Source organism: Armigeres subalbatus, chromosome 3 (genome assembly GCF_024139115.2).
Source record: "Armigeres subalbatus isolate Guangzhou_Male chromosome 3, GZ_Asu_2, whole genome shotgun sequence".
NCBI lineage: Eukaryota > Metazoa > Arthropoda > Insecta > Diptera > Culicidae > Armigeres > Armigeres subalbatus.
The window spans coordinates 20,249,996-20,270,333 of record NC_085141.1 but is presented as its reverse complement, the minus strand read 5'-3'; the positions used below and the strand labels follow the sequence as shown (position 1 = coordinate 20,270,333).

The window sequence follows — 20,338 nt, the reverse complement described above, 5'->3', positions numbered from 1 at the left end:
TAACGCGTGGCCCAGCCGACAATTGTCGATCCCAATGAGAATTCTTGGAGAAATGTTTCTGTAAGACTCAATAGGCAGCCCGCATAGGTACTTATACTCCGATGTTAGCTTATCCATATTCATTGTCTGACGTGGCAATGCGAGACTACGAACAGTGTGCACCTCCGCAATCCGATACCGCTTAGTTTTTACTCCAGCTGCTGAAATCTCAAGTGCTAGCTCTACTGAATCCTTTTCTTCGCGATTTTGCTCTGCTGTCCAGTTTAGGCAGAGAAGGTGTGGTTTTCCATCCAATTTCAGCTCCTTCAAAAGACTATGCTCCATGAATGTAGTTGATGAGCCATCGTCTAAAAATGCGTATGTTTTGACGGAAACGCCATGCCCATGAATGATGACAGGAACATATCGGAAGAGGACTGGCCTACATTCGTGTTGCAGTTCTGTGTGGAAACTTCACTAGTCTGAGTTTTCGGTGGAACTGTATCCTGGTATCGTGCATCATCATGAAGCAGCTCGTGATGCATGTCCTTGTTTGCCGCACGAATTATTCACATTATAAGCACCAAAATGTTTTTCAGGCACTTGCGACATAACTTAAATTGTTTAAGCATTGATCTTCGTGTACTAATGTCGAGATGCTGGAACTTTTTACAAGCCGCTGCACTACTACAGCTTCCATGGCAGATTTCACTTCCCTTGTTGACTTTCTTTTGAACTGGTTTCCAAGCTCCGAAGTCTGAGAGTTTCACAGATCGTAACGTTTGACGATGCAGAGCCCAATTGAGTTTAATCGTCGATGGCAACCGATCCACCAGCTCTTGGAGCAGCGCCACGTTGCACAGTTGCTCTTCCAGGCCGCTGGCCTCGATAGTCGCGCACATGTTTTGAACAGCTATTCCGAAGTCGATGAGCGTTGATAGCTTCTCAGTCCTCGGCGATGGCATACATCGAAAACGACACACCAAAGAATGTATTATTACCTCCGGCCGCCCAAAAAGAGTACGCAATGTTTGGATTACTCCTGCTAGTCCTGCCGGATATAGAAGTCGGCTTCGAACAGCTTCCAAAGCTTTTCCTTTTAAACTGCGTTGTAAGCGAAGTAAGTTCTCTTCTTCGCTGTATCCACACATTCGAGTGGTGTTCTCGAAGGTGGCAATAAAAAATGGCCACTCCTCTGGCGTTCCCGCGAATACAGGAAGCTCCTTTGGTACTGTTTGGCGTGCAGCCAGTTGAGTCCTGCTCAGATCTTGATACGAGTACGCAAACGTAATTGGGTTCTCAGTTGGTGAGAACTCTTGCGTTCCGGGGTTTAGACTTTCCACTGTATCATATAACTGATATGACTAGCATTACCTACTTATGAAGATTTCCAAAGGAAACCCCATCTAAATTTCTTACATGTGTTTGGGAATGGCAGGAGTACGGTCTAGTGCAAATATCCAAATTATTAAAATCGGGGCACATCATCAGCAGCGATCGAATCATAGTATCAAGATCTAAATTAAAGCAATCATAAAAACACCGTAACCGCAGCATGTATTACAACACTAGAAGACTTAGAGAGCCATGCAGTTATTGTGATCAACACAATTGAACAATAACTCAACCGGATGGCAGATTTTAAGACAGTTCTGCATAAGAACTTTACAAAAACTGTGTAAAATTTTGGCATATACAATTTCGGTAAATTTTAATGCACCATGGTGGGGACATTGCTTTTCTTTATGTTTATCAGAACATCGATATCACAACTATACATGTTCAATATTTTTCCAGGATAGAACAGAAAGTTTTGAACATCTTTGCCGAAGAAAGCTCCGCTCTATCTTTTAAAACCGAATTTTGACTACTGATTTTATTCTTGAGTATATATGAGCCAGGCGATCCACTGTGGTCGGATATCATGAAATCATGGAATTTATTCTGTCGGATATCATTTATCATGGCACTCCTCAGGGCTGCCTCACAGAAGTATGGTGTCTTCCACAAAGTGATTGCATGATAAGTTTACCTTCATATGGTGATAAAAAATTGTTCGGAACTATGCCGCTAACTTTTTATATGAACTTGATAATACGTCTGGTCACATTGATTGTAAGAGACCTTACAATTTTGCAACCTTTTTTATATTTGTTTGTGAGCTTACATTTTTGCCTTTCTCGTACAACAAAGTTGTACCGAAAGGCTATCATTTCACTCCAAAATCGAACTTTTTATATAAGTCTCGGAGACCCATGATGTTATATACCAATCGACTCAGCTCGTCGAGTTGAACAAATGTCTGTCTGTCCGTGTGTATGTGTGGATGAGTGTGTGTGTGTGTACACGAAAACCAAAAAAAACATTAGTCACTTTTTCATATAGTAATTCTTAACCGATTTTCTCGCAACAACTTGCAACAACAACGACGGGGCACAAACCCTAGTTGATCACTATTGAATTTTATAACGATCGACCATTGCGTTAGCCAACCATTAGCCAAGACACCAACCTTATATGGCGCTTACATAGTTCGATTCCATTTTCTTAATAACTTTTAATATTAAGAAAATGGAATCGAACTATGTAAGCGTCATATAAGGTTGGTGTCTTGGCTAAATGCGAGAAAGGCAGTGTCACCACTCGGTGAATTAAGTTGGGTTTTTGTATAAGAATCAAACATTTTCGCATATACTCAATTCTTATACAGAATTGTTAGAACATCTAACAGTCGCTGTATGACCTTTGATATTTAATTTTTGAATTGAATTAATTGTGAATTTAATTGTTGCAGGTTTGCTAAATTTTATCAATTCCCTCGTTGTTCTATCATTAATTGGGTTACACTTCAAAATTATAGTATGCTCACCTCTTTACTCAATATTTATTGAAGGGGTCGGTCTCTAGTGTCAGTTTTGCTACAAAATACAACTCACCGATTGAAAGTTCTCATTCTATTGGATCGCTCACTTTCGCTCACAAGCTTTATTCGCTGACTAAACCGATAAGAACGCGTAAAATACTCACTCGCATGCTCCCACACATTGTATTGTATTCCTGATCAGATTCTCTTTCCCCACTGTATAGCGTAGCGGGAAGCGGACTCGCGGTGCGAAGATACAGGCAACGATGTGAGCCCAATCACAACGGGAGCTTCGCTTTGCTGCTATCGCTCACAGAAATGGGTTAGTACGGCGGGGATTAAGTGCAGCCAGTCGTGTATTAGCCAAAGCCATGGTAACATCACGTTCCAAATTGGTTCTTCTGCTCGTGGGCAGTTTGCTTCTCCTGGCGCTGCAAGTTCTAGCTGGAGTATTGGACAATCGCGTCGATCAATACGCATTCAGCGGACGTAGTGATGATGGTGGATCGTGCAAATTGCCAGACAATTTGATACAGGAGATCAAAGGCTATCAGCCAATTGTGGACAAAATCATCACCAAGATCGTAGATGGAGAATTCGCCGGTCAGACTTGGCAAAGTCTGGCGAATTTGGTTGATACTTTCGGTGCGCGGCCTGCCGGATCGGATCAATTGGAAAAAGCTATCGAAAGCTATCGAAGCGCAATCACATTGCTGAACGCCGCCTACAAGCTACTCTCCCAAATTTTATGCCGTCGTCTAGCACCAAGGGAGTTCGTGAGGCAGTACCAGGCGGGTTTTATGGGCGAATGCTCCAACACGAACCAGGTGTTCGCCATTCGCCAAGTACTGCAGAAATTAAAAGATTAAAAATTTATGTGGTCGGGATTCTGCAAAATCGCACCAAGAAGGAAACCAGAAATTAAAAAAATCGTCTCTATTCTTGTTTCCGGACGTTCAAAATATTCGAGCGAATACAATTCGTTCATTTGATTTTGCTGGCGTAAATGAGAATCTGCTTCAACTTTCGTTCAAGAGCGCGTTCGTACGTAAACAAAAATAAGGGTGAATTGAATATCAATCCATGCGTACATTAGCTGTAGAAAATCTTATCAAAAAACGAGTTTTTTTCATTGGCACTTGATACGATTTAGAAGAACTCCGGGAACATATGCCTCTGAAAGATATCAGTGGAGAGATATCAGCTTCCACACTGATACTCTTCCCTCCTTTTCATACGGGAGCTTGGCAGAAGGAAGGTCGTGAGATTTATACCACCACAAATATTGCCCTCCGCTCGCTTTCAAATCGACTTCAATAAAACATTCTTCATGCTTGCCGTATCCTAACGGAACTATCAAATCTATACTTTCGTCTCTAATTCTATCATGAACATGTACGTCTAATTTTGGAAGATTATATTAGCATTTCCATATCATTGTAAATCGTTTAACTTCACGTAGAAGTAATACACTCATATCATTAATAGTGTATGTCCCTGAAGTTTATATTGTTTGCCAACATTCCGGATCTTACTGTACTTGAGAAAATTTGCGCTCAATGATTGGCGATTTGCGTACACTTCAGTTTCAGTGACATTATCATGCTGTTCAACAGATACTTCGAGTTTCTTAACAAACGGTAGCTGATAATAAATTCATGTCAGCGCGGGTGATTGATGGAGTATCTTTTAAGCTCCATCGATAAGCAGTAACAAGTTGCAGGAATTAGTGCCATCCATTTGCAGCTTTAGTCCAACAACTATGCTGTTACGATTCGCATTGACACTTCTCTTGATCGGGGGCATCGCTGCTGTTCCGGTCAAGGAGACCAACAGTTGTGAGCTCTCCGAGGATCTTTTGTACGAAATCCGTAGCTACGGACCGATTGTGCACAAAATAATAAACGAAATAGTGCGCGGCCAATTCGCTGGCCAGACATGGCAAAGCTTAGCCGAGTTGACGGATACGTTTGGGCCGCGTATGAGTGGATCGCAACAACTGGAGGACTCTATTGATTACGCCATTCGCGAGATGATCCGTGATGGCCTGGAAAACGTTCGTACCGAGGAAGCCAGCGTACCGCACTGGGTACGAGGTTACGAAAAAGCCTATCTAGTGGAACCGAACCGTTTGGAGCTGCCACTTTTAGGCCTGGGTTTGTCAGTTGGAACTCCGTTGGGCGGAATAACTGCAGATGTGATTGTAGTGGAGTCATTTGAGGAATTGGAAGCAATGCCTGATGAAAGCGTCGAGGGAAAGATTGTGGTATTCGTTCCACAGTGGGTGAGTTACGGCGTCACTGGACAGTATCGATACCGAGGTGCAACCGTTGCAGCCAAAAAAGGAGCATTGGCCAGTCTAATAAGGTCCGTTACTCAATTTTCCATTGGATCGCCGCATACTGGTGTCCAAACTTATGAAGAAAATGTTACAAAAATTCCCACTGCTTGTATTACGGTTGAACACGCGGAAATGTTGTTACGCAAGTATCGTCGAGGAGAGAAATTGCGTATTTATTTGGAGATGGACAACGAAGATCGAGGAATGTTCACTTCTCGGAATACGATTGGCGAGTTGGAGGGCTTGGTGTATCGCAACAGTTCAGTGGTGGTCGTGTCAGGTCACTTGGACAGCTGGGATGTTGGACTAGGGGCGATGGACGACGCTGCTGGTGTGATGATATCTTGGAAAGCTTTGACCTACTTGAAAGCGATGGGGCTCAGGCCACGTCGTACACTAAGAGCGCTTCTTTTCACTGGTGAGGAGCAAGGCGTTTGGGGTGCTCACCAGTATTACGAAGAACACAAAGAAAACGGAGAAGACGAATTCAACTTTTTCTTCGAGTCAGATATCGGTACATTTGATCCACGCGGATTCAATATGGCAGGCAATGACGAAGCGAGGTGTATTTTCCAAGAAATTGTGAAGTAAGTGCCATATATTTACAGTATAAGGGCCGATGCCCACGTAGCGTTAAAATAACGCAGGTGTGCATCGGCGCGATGACGATGCGATACCGCTTTTTTCGATGCACACCTGCGTCGCATTACCGCCGCGTGAACTCTGCGTCGAAAACACACTTCGTTGGCATTGAACCTAAATTAAATCAGATTCGGAAATAACACATCATGGTTACTATCATGCAGATTGATGAATCCACTTGGCGACATGCAAGTGACAGAATCCTCTAATGGTGGACCAGACATAGCGGACTGGAACAACGCTGGATATCCTGGAGCTGGTTTGCTTACTGCAAATGAGAGATATTTTTGGTAACTTTTACGGATTTGAAGTTGGTGAATTTGAATCATAATAATTTTAACATCTATTGAAGGTTCCACCATACGGCCGGCGATAGCATGCTAGTACAAGATCCAGTAGAAATGGATAGATGCGCTGCACTCTGGGCGGCTACCGCATATGTTGTTGCTGATTTGAGCATTCCCATGCCTAAGACGGTAGTGAAGAATTAATAAGGTCAATATAAAATTCAACAGTAATTTATTTTTGTCTAAAATCACTTGTAAGGTATACACAGAGAACAAATCAAATCGTAAAATTGAAAGAAACAAAAAAGGGCAAAAAGGGGGGCTCAGTCGGCCTTCCTTAGTCATGCATTATGATAAGATGCAATAAAAAGAATAAAGGGTCTTCTCTTCTTCAACAGGGTTGATGGGCCTCTCTTGCATCATTTTTTTTTCGAAATTGATTTAAAATAGTTCCCGTGCACCAAAATACATGAAATTTTGGATTTGGGCTCGGCTAATCCAATAGGATTATAGATTCAAGATATGTAATAATTTCAATACCCCTAAAAACCCAATTAGCTTTCCGGCAAAAGACGGCAGCGTTCCACGTACGGTGACAGCTTTCGACCTAAAAATGTATCGAACAGTAAATGAGGCACTAGACATAATGGATCACGGATTCCCTCATCAATGTTGAACATGAATCCCGTCAGTTTTCTGTGGCGTTGATGTCATTGTAGCGTACTTAATTGGTAAGTAAGTCCACTGTACAGAAGAACGCCGAGATCCTGCACATCCGAGGTACTGCACACGGGTGAGACTACATCCGGAATGGATATAGTCGAAGATGATCGGTTTGTTCGTATACTGTTTTCTTGCAGTAAAAATAATATACAAAAATACAACCCCGGATACCCTCATTCAGAGAATATGCCGATCTGTGGAGAAGAGGAACAGCAGTTTCGACTGCAACTACTCAAATTGCCCGTATCCTGCAGAGAATCTGGTGCGCCTAGCAGCAGTCGACAAACATGACTAACTTTTTTTTTATCCCTTTCTTTATTTAGTACGCACTCTGTCTGTGTGTTTCTTAACCGCTACTGTGCCGTGATCTACTGTGGTATTCTGCGGTACAGAATCCACGCAGAATCTATTTTTAGACATTCGTTGTTGTTATCATTTCCGGGTCCATTTGATCGTGAGTCCATTGTGTCCTTTTATCCGTATCATGAATCCATTGTTTGGTTGCCATTTATCCGGGTACGTTGGAGGAATGCCTCCGAGAAGAACAATTTGTCAGTCGTCATCGGGCAGCCGTGTCGGTAAGAGGCACCCCCTGAAGCGCTACCGTTTGGGCTGCACCTCAGGCGACTGACAAGGGCTTGGTGGAGGGGCTAGGAATCGAACCCATGACCGTCCGCTTATAAGGCGAACGTGTAGCCAACTACGCTACGGGACCCCCCTAACATGACTAACTTAAGATTGGTTAGTTAGAGCGAAAACAGGCTGAACGCGGGGAAGTGAATGAGAGGTTTGCACATGTCGAGGTAAGAGTGTCGCAGCGAGTGGCAACCGTAGTCGCCACCTCGAGGCATGGCAGAAGAGTGAGCGCATAAGTGTGAGTATGGACTGCTCATGCAGAAGTAGGAAGGACCGTAGAACTGTTGGTACGTATCGTTATCGACACCTCGAGGCGTGCAGAATGAGTGTCCAAGTAGGCCTCACATGGTATATCAGAGGTGAGCACCTACGTAAGTCCCAAAAGGTGTGTCTGAGCGTGAATCAGGCGGTAGGATAAGCATCCAAATAAGCCTCACATGGTGTGTCAAGGAGAGCGTCATGATATGTCAGAGAGTGTGTCAGTACGACGATCCAAGGCCGAAGTGACCTGAGCGGTATTTAAGAGTCTTCCTCATTCGGCTCGGTCCATGGCTACTCGTCGCCAACCACGCAGTCTACGGAGGGTCCGCAAGTCATCTTCCGCCTGATTGGTCCACCTTGCCCGCTGCGCACCTCGCTTTTTTGTGCCCGTCGGATCGTAGTCGAAAACCATTTTCACCGGGTTACTATCCGACATTTTGGCTACGTGCCCGGCCCACCGTAGTCGTCCGATTTTCGCGGTATGAACGATGGATGGTTCTCCTAGCTGCTTATGCAACTCGTGGTTCATTCGCCTCCTCCACGTACCGTCCGCCATCTAAACCCCACCATAGATGGTACGCAGCACTTTCCTTTCGAAATCTCCAAGTGCACGTTGGTCCTCCACGAGCATCGTCCAGGTCTCGTGTCCGTAGAGGACTACCGGTCTAATGAGCGTTTTGTAGATTGTCAGTTTGGTACGGCGGCGAATTCTATTCGATCGGAGCGTCTTGCGGCCACTATGTGTCTCCGAATTTCTCTGCTGGTATCATTTTCGGCAGTCACCCGTGAGTCCAAGTACACAAATTCTTCTACCACCCCGATTTCGTCACCACCGATGCAAACCCGCGGTGGGCGGCTAACATTATCTTCTCTTGAACCTCTTCCTATCATGTACTTCGTCTTCGACGTGTTGATGACTAGTCCTATCCCCTTAGCTTTCCTATTCAGTCTGACGTAGGCTTCCTCCATCGTTTCAAAGTTACGTGCCATAATATCAATGTCGTCGGCGAAGCCAAATAGCTGGACGGACTTATTGAAAATTGTACCACCCTGCTCTTCGTATTACCCCTTCCATAGCGATGTTGAATAGCAGACACGAAAGACCATCACCTTGCCGTAACGCTCTGCGCGTTTCGAAGGGTCTCGATAATGCCCCTGAAACTTGAACTACGCACATCACTCGATCCATCGTCGCTTTGATCAACCGTGTCAGTTTATCCGGAAATCCGTGTTCATGCATTAGCTGCCATAGCTGGTCCCGATCGATTGTAACATATGTGGCTTTGAAGTCGATGAATAGATGATGTGTGGGCACGTTGTATTCGCGGCATTTCTGCAGTACTTGGCGAATGGCGAACACCTGGTCCGTAGTGGAGCGTTCGCCCATAAAACCCGACTGGTACTGCCCCACGAATTCCCTTGCAATTGGTGCTAGACGACGGCATAAAATTTGAGAGTACTTCGTAGGCGGCGTTCAGCAATGTGATTGCGCGGTAATTGCTACAATCCAGCTTATCGCCCTTTTTGTAGAAGGGACACACGACACCATCCATCCACTCCTGCGGCAAAACCTCCTCCTCCAAAATTTTGATAATGACCCAGTGCTGGCGCCTCCGAAAAATCGAGTTTTGTCAGTTCCGCGCCCGTTTATATCGTGCCTCGTTCGCCCTCGTGCGGTGTTGCAGCAATCTCGCCCATGCTGCATTCTTCTCTTCCACTAACTGCTCACATTCAAGAGACGCTGCGCCTAACTGCTCTTTCGTTGGGAGTGCCACTTCCCGCTGCTGCGCGTATTCTTGGGCTACCGTCTAGTAGCCGCGCTTGACTACGACGCGTGTTGTACACCGTCGAGAGTTTTGAGCGCAGGCATACTGCAACGAGGTAGTGGTCGGATTCAATATTCGCACTGCGCTAAGGGCGGACGTTCGTGATGTCGGAGGAGAATTTACCGTTGACGTGGTTGTGGTTAATGAACACTAAGTTGCGAGGCGGCTCTGTCCCAGTGTGGGGATGTAATGCCAATAAGAAAAAGAATTAGATGTGGCCTTGTGGATATTCTTGCGGGGAAGAAAGTGCTTCGGACTACCATTCCGCGGTAGTTTATGCATCGTTGGTCGTTGTCGTTCGATACGGTATGCAAACTATCCGGTCCGATGAACGGTCTATACATTGCCTTCCTTCCTACCTGGGCGTTAAGTCGCCGATGACGATTTTGACGTCCCGTAGTGGGCATCCATCGTATGTCTGCTCCAGCTGTGCATAGAACGCTTCTTTCTCATCATCCGGTCTCCCTACGTGTGGGCAGTGCACGTTGATGATGTTATAGTTAAAAAAAAACGGCCTTTTATCCTCAGCTTGCACATCCTTACGTTGATTGGCTGCCACCCAATCACGCGTTGCACTATGAAGCCGGTTCCCATCAGCTCATTGGTGCTGTGGCACGCTTTGGTAGAAGGAAGCCACTCGATGCCCGCTTTTCTACACTTTCTGTCCTGTCCAGCAGATTTCCTGCAGCGCTACGATGTCGAAGTTGCGTGGATGTAATTCATCGTAGATTATCCTGTCGCAGCCTATAGCGACTTGCAGTTCCATAGGCTAATCTTCCAATCATGATCCTTTATTTGTCGCCTAGGTCGTTGCCGATTGTATCGAGTCGTATTATCTTCTATGTCGTTCGTAATGATTTTTTAAAGGCGGCTTGTTGGGCCTGCGCAAACCTCCTGTCTCGTTGGAGGGCCGTCGTGTCAGGTCTGTTTAGCGTCCCACCTAACACCAGGACTTGGGCTTGTGCGCCTTGAGCGGCACATGGTCGCTTTGGTGGAACCTACTTGCGGATACATGCAGCTTTTTAAAGAAGTTTAAAGGTTGGTTTACAGTTCGGAAAACGTGTCCGCGGGATTTGTTACGGGATTTTGCTCCGGGTTTTGTCAGGGAAAATTTTCCGCCGATAAGTCTCCACTGTCAAAACATTTTCCGTGATTGGGTTTACATTTCAGGATTTTGCTTCGGGATTTGAGAATCTGCGTATCCTCGCCCGTGCTTGAGTTTACACTTCAGGGTTTTGGTTCTGACTTGTTTATACAAGAGTTGGAAAGATAATTAGAAGAGGGAGATATAGCGAGAGAAAGGGAGAGAATGAGTGAGAGAGAGAGCGATTAAGTGGGAGAGAAAGAGGAAATGAGTGAGCCTGTGAGTGAAAATGAGTAAGTGAGAGTGGGTGAGTAAGTCAAAGTGAGTGAGTGAGTGAACAAATGATTGAGTGAAAGCGAGTGAGTGAGAATCCGTGAGTAAGTGAGAATGAGTGTGTGAGGTTGAGTGAGTGAGTGAGAAAGAGTTAGTGAGTGATTGAGTGAGAATGAATAATGCGGCTAATTTAATTTTTAATTTTAAGAAAACTTAGCACTTTTCAAGAAGAAAGTGCAAAATATTATGTTAAACCATATTTGTTTTTGTGTGTATGAGTGAGATTGAGTGAGTGAATGAGATAGTGAATGAGTGAGAGAAAGTGAGTGAGAATGAGTTAGAGCGAGTGAGTGAGAATGAGTTAGAGCAAGTGAGTGAGAATGAGTTAGAGCGAGTCTCACTATGCACTATTTCTCAATTATCACTGCTCACTTTTCACTTCTTACTTCTTAGTACTCATTTCTCACTTTACTCTTCTTACTTCTCATTCTCAATTCCACTTCTCACTATTCATTTCACTTCTCACAACTATTTTTTTCACTTATCATTCTTCCCTTCTCACTTCTCATTAGTCACTATTCACTTTTCTTTTCTCACTCTTCATAACTCACTTCGTACTCTTCACTTCTCGCGCCTCATTCTCACTACTCAACTCTCAATTCTAATTGTACACTTCTTACTTCTTATTCTCACTGCATAATGCTCATTGCTTACTTAACTTACTCATTTTTTCATTTCTCGCTTATCATTTCTTAGTTTTCTCTTCACACTTCTCACATTTCTCACTTTTCACTATCCACTTCACTAAATTCTTCCCATAATAAATTTCCGTCATAGATTACACATTTCCCGTGCGGAATCAATTCAAACGGAATTGTTTCCCCGCGGGATTTGCATCTCTACACATGGGATTTTTAACCGTACACTTTTCCCGACACTTCAGGAAAATATTTTTTCGTGTAGACTTCTGCTCCTGTCACGGGAAACGCAAATCCCGCTCCCATTTAAATTACATGGGAGACCAAATCCCGGGACACGTTTTCCGAACTGTAAACCAGCCTTAACAGAGCCCACTGTCAAACCCCACCACATCCTAGGCAGGCAACACAACTCGCAGATGGCCTGGGGAGGGATCGATATATATAATCCCTGCTGCCCACATGCATTCTTAAGTTTAGTTGCTTTTGACGTAGGACTACGTCTGTGTTTTCTATATTGGGGTACACTTTACGATTGCGAAAATCGGGGACCGTCACGAAAATATGATAGACTTTAAACTTTAATATTGTGGATTTACTTGACCAATGGATTCGAAGGTCGGTTCACTTGCCTATTTCAAACGTTCCCTTCTCCAGCAAGGTTTGCCAAACTCAATAAATGTTTGGTAGATTACCTTGTTTTTTGCTCCTTGTCTATCAAAACAGATGTCAAAACATCGGAAAAAGAAAGAGAAGTCCGAGGGAAACAGCAAAAAACACGTGGCAGACTTGTCAGTTTTGACAGATTTTACTATGAAGATGGGTGTGAAAGTGGAAACGGCGATTTCAACGACCGTTCAAGGAGCGACTATTTCGAACGGTCGGGTCCAATAGGGAAATCCACGTACAATATCTAAGCCGTTTTTCGATGGATTTTCAATTTTTTTGGACCATTCGGAAAAGAAAATAGGTTTTTCTCAGGACCAGCGTTTTATGGAAAGAAAGAGTTAATTGCGAAAATAAACTGTTTCGGTGGCATCGGGTTTGGCGTGGTAGCTTAGTTGATGTTAGTGATTACATTCGTTCATTTATTTAGTCTACATCTAAACAGATAACACGTACGTACGTACGCGGCCGAAAACCAAACGTTGCAAAAAATATATATTTGCGTGTGGTTTCGTGCCACTTCTGATTCTGCTTATTTCTCCTTTATTTCGGACATTTTCGAGGATGGTGTCTTCTAAGGTTGTGATATCCTCCACTGAAAGCCAGTCGAGTGGCTTCAGCGTAGATGCGGCTGATGAGTCATGTTAATTCCTGATAGAGAGGACAGTTCGCTTTATTTACGTTCATCCTAATGTTACCGCGATCCAGTCACTGCGAACCGAAAAAGTAAACACTGCGATGCAACTTCAAATGGTTGTAACCAAAATTATTTATTTGGCGATTTATGTTCGCAACCTTTCTTATATCTGCTACAGTGATCTGAACCCGTTATTATCCATGTGAATGCTCCCGTATTATGAGAAATCGGTTTTGTTCCACGTTAGAAAGGTCATAATCATTAAAATCAGCTAATTTGAACAAGTTTTTATTGGAGTGAAAAATGTTGCTTCCGACGTTATGAAATCCCGCATAATGAAAAACGACATGCCATGCAGTCAAAATTACATATGCGTTATAAGATATATTGTCACTATTCACTTCGTTGTTAGCATACAATTTTAAGCTTGATTCACCATGCCAAGCCTACATCAACACTTACTGTTAATATATAACATGCTGTCGATGTGTAATTATATAGTTCTTGAATTGAACATCTACCAACTGATGTATGGTACATCGAAAATTTTGTTCGAAAAAACGACCAGATTTAAATGTTAATTATACTTAACCGCCCATTACTCATATGGTAGTTTGGCCGTTTACCATCTGAGCTACTGTTGAAACAGTATATGAGACTGTCTATTTATAGTTAACTACTATTAGTGAGACCATCGCTACAATACCACTTATTCTCTTCAATTATAACAGATGCGATATACGTATGGTTCATGATTATGCGGGATGTTACTTTGATTTGTTGAGTTTTCACGGTTTCCACACAAATAAAGAAGAAGAAGGCATAGTAAATAAACGTTTTGTCAGTGAGCTGGCTTCTCTCTCTCAGGTTAATTCCATGGTTAGAGACTCAAAGTCCATCCAAACGGGGGCAACTATTCGACTTCATGATTCAGTTGACCTCCGAGCAGTTTGCTCAGAGACACTAATTATGATGGCATATATCCATTTCGTATAGCTACGTAGTTCTACGTCACCTTTGCGTACAACCCGATTGGGCTGCACTATAGAGATGAGTGGCGTTTAGCACTCGCACACTAATGTGCAATTCGTCATGTGTAAAAACATGTTTATTTTCCTTCTGCTCATAACCTCAAAAATGATCGGGTCATCACAATGATTTCAAAAGAGTCAAAAAATATATGGAAATATACTCATTTTTACCCAATCTTTGCTGAGTTGCACCATCTAGGGGTGTTTGTTTTCCTTTTATCGCCACTCACACATTCGGACGTGAGAATCTCAATAGATAGTAGAATCTATAGATGAGCGAAAGCTTTGCTGAGTCGATTTTTTTGACCGTGCACACGCGCATATGACGTCACAGCCCTTAACATTTCGATTAAAATCGTGACGTCATGCTCGTTTGGAGACACGTTTGACAGTTCGTTTGGAGACAGGGGATTTATCTTCGCTCATCTATATATTCCACTATCTATAGGCTGCACCTTTGAGAATTTAATTGGGTTTCGCATCAATTAGCGAACCCCCAGCCTCGCCCCCAACTAAAAAAAAAAACAATTAGAGCATCATTATTAAACCAGTAGCGGTAAGAGCGCTGCTACATATTTAATGAACTGTCAAACGTCAAACGGTGCGGAATTCAGCAACCAATTTGATAGCCGAAAACAGTGATTATGGGTATGGAAAAGAGTGACTAAACTAAGGGTCTGTCTCATTTGGAGAATTAAACTTAAAAGTGACAGTTCGAAAATTAGCAAATAATCCGTTCATAAGAATGGCTGGAGCTACCCAGCAATTGCAATAAGTCATCGATGCTAAATGATTAGATATCTGTCAAAAGTAATTTTGCTCTGCGAGCAGGGTTAATCGATAATTATTGAAATGTCACTTTGAAGTTTAATTTCAGTTCAATTCTCCAAATGAGACAGACCCTAAAATGATAGTGCAGTGCGGGTGATTAAAATACTCGCGCCCGGTGATGATGCTCTAATTCAAGCTTAAGGACATAGTTGGAGGAGTACCACGATGGCAGTCAATATGGCACCTGACCTTCCACGGGTCAACCCCACACCTCCCGCACTCCTCTCCCACCAACATTCGAATGCATCGAACTGCATCGAACAAAAGTATAATATTCAAATTACTAACCTGTTCACAGCATATTTATTCACTTCCCGTGATAATGAACATGTTTCTTCAAAGAGTCCTATGAATTTCGGCTCGAATTTTATCGTAAATCAGCAGTTTCGTGCCAATTTAATAGCCGTTCGCGATTCGGTGGGCTTATCACTGCACTTCATTTCTTCTCAAAGGGCATAGAAAAATCAAGATTTTACTCACTTCTCCGCACATGAGCAGCCCGAAATGTTGATAGAATGCAAATTAAACATCACTTTTTGCAATTAGTCACTCGTTTGAACCGAAAACTTAATATAAACTGCTATTTTTGCCCGAAAAAGACGATTAAAAACTGACCGCGGAGAGAATGTAAACACCGGCAGCGGCAGCAGCAAACTAATACATAGGGTGGTTCAAAAAATGATTTTTCTCCGCCGCGCTCAGTCGATTATGATTCATAATTTGGGTATCATCCGATGGTTTGGTTGGTTTGAATAGAGGCTTACACCGTGCACAGGTCGTTTCAGGTTTGTATGACAGTTGATATGGCGAGGTTGAATTTTACATTATTTTGATTGTGGCACTCTGTCATTGGGCGCTGGCGAGGGAGGAGACCATATGACTGGATGAAATATTCAAGAGCTTTAATTCCATAGACAATGGACATTAAATTGTGGTTTCAATGGTTGGGTCATTGGGAGTCGATTTTAATCGAGGTTGCGAATCTTTAGCATGATAATTAGGCTTATTTTTTGCGAAATCTCCGGAATGTTGCTTTAAGCTATGTAGATTCTCTTTTCGCACGCGGTTGGAGGGAAGGCGCTGTACTCAGTGTAATGAAAAGTTTAGTTTCTCATACTAGTTTGCATACAAACTAGAACCAGCTAGTGTTCAAAAAGTTTTTGTTCAAATTGGTTTTTGGAGGACACTCGGAGCATGGGACGGAATCGACTGAGCGTGATGGAGCTGGGTCGTTTTTTGAACCACCCTACTAATATTCTTTGTTTTTTTACAAATACGACACCAATACTACTACAGTATATGACAGTTTTTATTGTACTAATACTTTCAAAGCTATGTTTTGGTACTCAACCCACCTTCACCTTAAAGCGATTAATTGAGATTCTCACGTCCGAATGTGTGAGTGGCGATAAAAGGAAAACAAACACTCCTAGATGGTGCTACTCAGCAAAGTTTGGGTAAAAATGAGTATATTTCCATATATTTTTTGACTCCTTCGCAACCATTGTGATGACTCGATCAATTTTGAGGTTATGAGCAGAAGGAAAACAAACATGTATTTATTTACACATGCCGAATTGCACATCAGTGTGCGAGCGTTAAACGTCACTCATCTCTATAAAAAAATCTGATTACCCTGCCGATCCGATTTTGCAGTACTAGATTTGCCATTCGTCGTCGCGGTGTAATTTGAGAGATGTCAAAAGCACGTGTAAACAAAACTCGCACATCACATCAAGTCGCCGTGCTCTGGAGTGAGGTCATGTTGATAATTTTGTACAGAAAGAAATTCTTCACGTTTTATATTTTCGAAGCTCGTGCAATAAAAGTGAATCCATAGAAATTTAACATTATAATATGCCCACCCATCGTTTGTTCGTAGGGAACATTCCCGCGGGAACCGGTGAGGATGAGCTAAAGCAGGAATTTTCCGCCTACGGCTCAGTGAAGGCGATAGACCTCAAAACCAAACCCAATCCACTAACCAACTCTGTGGACACTTTTGCCTTCGTCAACGTTGAACTGGATGAACGAACCCTGTGGCAGTGTATCAATGAATTCCGGCAGCAACAGTACAAAGGCGTTTATCTGAATGTGTCAAAGGCTAAGGAGTCATTCTTGGATCGGTTGAAAAGGGAACGAGAAGAGGCAGAGGTGGCCAAACAAACCAGCGATATACTTAATCCTTACAAGAAAGCTGAAGGGCAGAAGTCAGAGGAAAAGTTTGTTGTGCCACTTCCAGCTTTGCCAACAATTAAAAAGGAAGTCGAAAGCTCCAGCTCTGAATCAGAGGTGGAAGATGAAGTGCCAGTTCCGGCTCCTGTTCGACGACCAATCGTTTCACAAAAGAAAACTCCGAATGATGAGGACGATCAGCTTGTGCGAAAGTGGAACCAAGAGACGTACATTGAGCATGGAAAACTGAAAATCGTCCCCATTACCGGTCAGGTGAAGGAAGTGATCGATAAGAGCAAAAATCGTCAGCAGCAACCGGAGAAGCAACTAGATGAAAAGGCCCGTTTAGCAGACATAAAGCGAAAGCAGGGCTTGACGAAACTGCAGGGTGCCTATGATCGGCAAAAGTTGGCCATCCAAGCGGCGCTGGCCGGAAATGAGGCAAGTAATCGAAAGAAGATTGTGTTCGACGATGATGAGCCTGCGGCTGGGAAGAAATTGAAGCTGTCGCTATTTGACGCAGATGACACCGAGGATAGATTCACGGGCAACTTTGCGGTTAAAAAAGAATTGGCCGAGAACAGTAAGTGAAACGGGTGCTCTTTTAATCACTTTCATTTGATATCAAATTTAAAAACTACAAGAGGTTTTAGTTTAGTTATTGCTACATTTTTAGTTTACTTTCACAATCAAATAATTATTTTAACAAACATCTTATTTAAATATTACAACGATTTTTTTTTCAGCGGAGGAAGGTCAACGACTGTATGACATGCAAACGCAATTTCACGGTGATTCGCGTTTCAAGTTGGATGAGCGCTTCCTAGCTGACGACGATTCAGCAGCGGGCCGAAAAAAGAAAAGAGTACTTGAGCGGGAAAAAGCTTCTATGGATTCAACTAGCGCAATCAAAGTAAACAATCCGGAGCGCAAAAAGCAGTTGGAGATTCTTTCGAAAGTGACCGGAAGGGAAATTTACGATAGAGAGCAGTTCAAAAAGGATGAAGCTGGACCAAAAGGAATGCACCGGTTTGATCCATCGATCAGAGAAGAAACACCAATATTGGAACCCAAGAAAATTAAAAAAGAGCCAACTGAAGAGGAAGTATTGGCGGTGAAGAGAGCGGAAAGGTCCGATGAGGTGTTTCAAGTGACGGAGGATAAATTCTTTAAGGTTTCTGACAATTTGACTCAGGCGATCGGATCAAGCTCAGGAGGATTCAGTCTACTTTCGATGTTTGGTTCTGTTCCCGTGGATAACAAAGATGTCGAAGAAGAGGAACAAGTTCAAGACAAACCAATGTTCAGCGATGCCCGGTTCAAGTACGAATCCTCGGCTAGTGAGGACGAAGAAGATGATCAATTGCCTGAACCAGAGGAAGTGGTACAAGTTGTACCGCAGGAGGATGATTCCAAGAAGAAAAAAAAGAAGGGTGGATATTTTTCGAAACAAGGCATCTGGAAGGAGAGTTTTTTCTTTCTGCCAAATGATGCTCGATTTGAAGAAGGTAGGAAGTTTTTCATGGAGTTTGCAAGCTCGGCAGCGGAGGCCAGTGCTAGCAAAGAAGAGCAAGCCAAGGATATTAGGAAGATTTTTAAGAAGCGAAGAATGCGTGAGACGAAAAACGTAAACCAATTAAGAGCCAGACGTGGCCAGAAGTTGATGAAGGGGAGGAAGAAATAGAACCTACTTTAACAAAGTTTGTTGACTTTGCTGTGAAAGAAATTCCTTGATTTTGATCTAAAAGTTTTTCGTAAACTTTCAATTAATTCATAAAGTCTTGGAGGGGGTTGAAAAACCCAGAAAAATTGCTTACGTAATTAGTGTACAGCCCCCCCATCCCAAAACCAATCCAAACAAAATCCAATTCCAATCAAAATTCATTTGAAATCAAGTCTAAATCCAAACCGAATCCAGTTCAAATCATATAAAAATCAAATACCATTCAAATCCAACCCAAATCAAATTCAAAACCAATCTAAATCTAAACCAATCCATTCGAAATCCAGTTCGATTGCAATTCAAATCCAAATCAAATCTTATCCAAATTCAATCCAATTCAAATCAAACTAAAATCCAATCCAATTGAAATCCAATTTAAAATTAAATGGAGTCTAAATCCAATCCAAGTCCATTCCAAATTCAATCCACATCCAAAACAAATCTAATAAGAATTCAAATCCAATCCAATACAAAACCAATCCAATCCAAATACAATTCAAATCCAATCAAAATTTACTCCAATCAAAAACCATTCCAAATCCAATCCATGTCTAAACGAATTCAAAATCCAATCCAAATCCGTCAAATCAGTCCAATTAATTCAAATCCAATCTAAAACCAAATTCAAATCCATTCCAAACCCAATCTAAAGTCGTTCCAAATCCAATCCAATTCAAATCCAAACAAAATCCAATTCAAATCAAAATGTAATTAAAATCGAGTCTAAATACAAACCAAATCTAGTTCAAATCCAGTCCAAATCCAACACAAATACAATTCAAATCCAAGTCCATTCCAAATTCAATCCAATCGAAATCCCATCCAATTCAAATCAAAATGTAATTAAAATCGAGTCTAAATCCAAACCAAATCTAGTTCAAATCCAATCCAATACAAATCAAATTCATCAATATCCAATCCATTTCCAAAACAAATCCAATCCAAATTTATTCCAAATCCAATTCAAATTTATTCCAAATCCAATCCGAATCCGTTCCAAATCCAATCCAAATCCAGTCCAAATTGATTCCAAATCAAATTAAAATTCAATCCAAAGCTAATCAAACCCAAAATCTAATTCAAATCCAATCCAAGTCAATTCCAAATCCAATCCAACTCAAACAAAATCGAATCCACATCCAATCAAAATCAAGTTCAAATCCAATCCAATACAAATCAAATCCAATCCAAATACAATTTAAACCCAATCCATTGCAAATCAAGTTCAAATGCATTTCAAATCCAATTCAAATCAAATCCTATCCAAATTCAATCCACATCCAATCCAAATCTAATAAAAATCCAATTCCAATCCAATCCGAAACCAATTCAAATCCAATCCAAGTCCATTCCAAATCCAACTCTATCCAAAACCAATTAAATTCAAACAAAATCTAATCCAAATCGAATCCAAACCAAATCCAGTTCAAATTAAATCCCATCCAAATATAATCCATATGTAAACCAAATCCAATCTAATCCAATCCTGATTTATTCCAAAATCGATTCTAATTCAATCCAACACCAATTCAAATCCATTCCAAATCCAAATCAAACTAAAATCCAATCCAATCCAATTCAAATCCAAACAAAATCCAATTCAAATCTAAATGCAATTAAAATCGAGTATAAATCCAAACCAAATCCATCTCAAATAAAATC

The 20,338-nt window shown here is 42.1% G+C and overlaps 4 protein-coding genes across 4 annotated transcripts in view; 3 read left to right on the top strand and 1 right to left on the bottom strand.

The window, feature by feature from the left end:
- The window catches only part of LOC134225222 (AP-1 complex subunit beta-1), a 292,898-nt gene that overhangs the window by 233,829 nt on the left and 38,731 nt on the right, over positions 1-20,338 (bottom strand). The window lies entirely within an intron of this gene.
- LOC134227540 (uncharacterized) lies at positions 3,049-3,711 on the top strand. Its single transcript, XM_062709106.1, has one exon. It carries the CDS (start codon positions 3,214-3,216, stop codon positions 3,709-3,711), a length of 498 nt encoding a protein of 165 aa, XP_062565090.1. The 5' UTR covers positions 3,049-3,213.
- Positions 4,327-6,480, top strand: LOC134227822 (carboxypeptidase Q-like). The gene is made up of 3 exons (XM_062709500.1): positions 4,327-5,770; positions 5,990-6,115; positions 6,178-6,480. The coding sequence occupies exons 1-3, from the start codon at positions 4,605-4,607 to the stop codon at positions 6,314-6,316; spliced, it is 1,431 nt and encodes a 476-aa protein (XP_062565484.1). The 5' UTR covers positions 4,327-4,604; the 3' UTR covers positions 6,317-6,480.
- LOC134225445 (probable RNA-binding protein CG14230) lies at positions 16,498-18,653 on the top strand. The gene is made up of 2 exons (XM_062705527.1): positions 16,498-17,536; positions 17,700-18,653. Exons 1-2 carry the CDS (start codon positions 16,636-16,638, stop codon positions 18,635-18,637), a joined length of 1,839 nt encoding a protein of 612 aa, XP_062561511.1. The 5' UTR covers positions 16,498-16,635; the 3' UTR covers positions 18,638-18,653.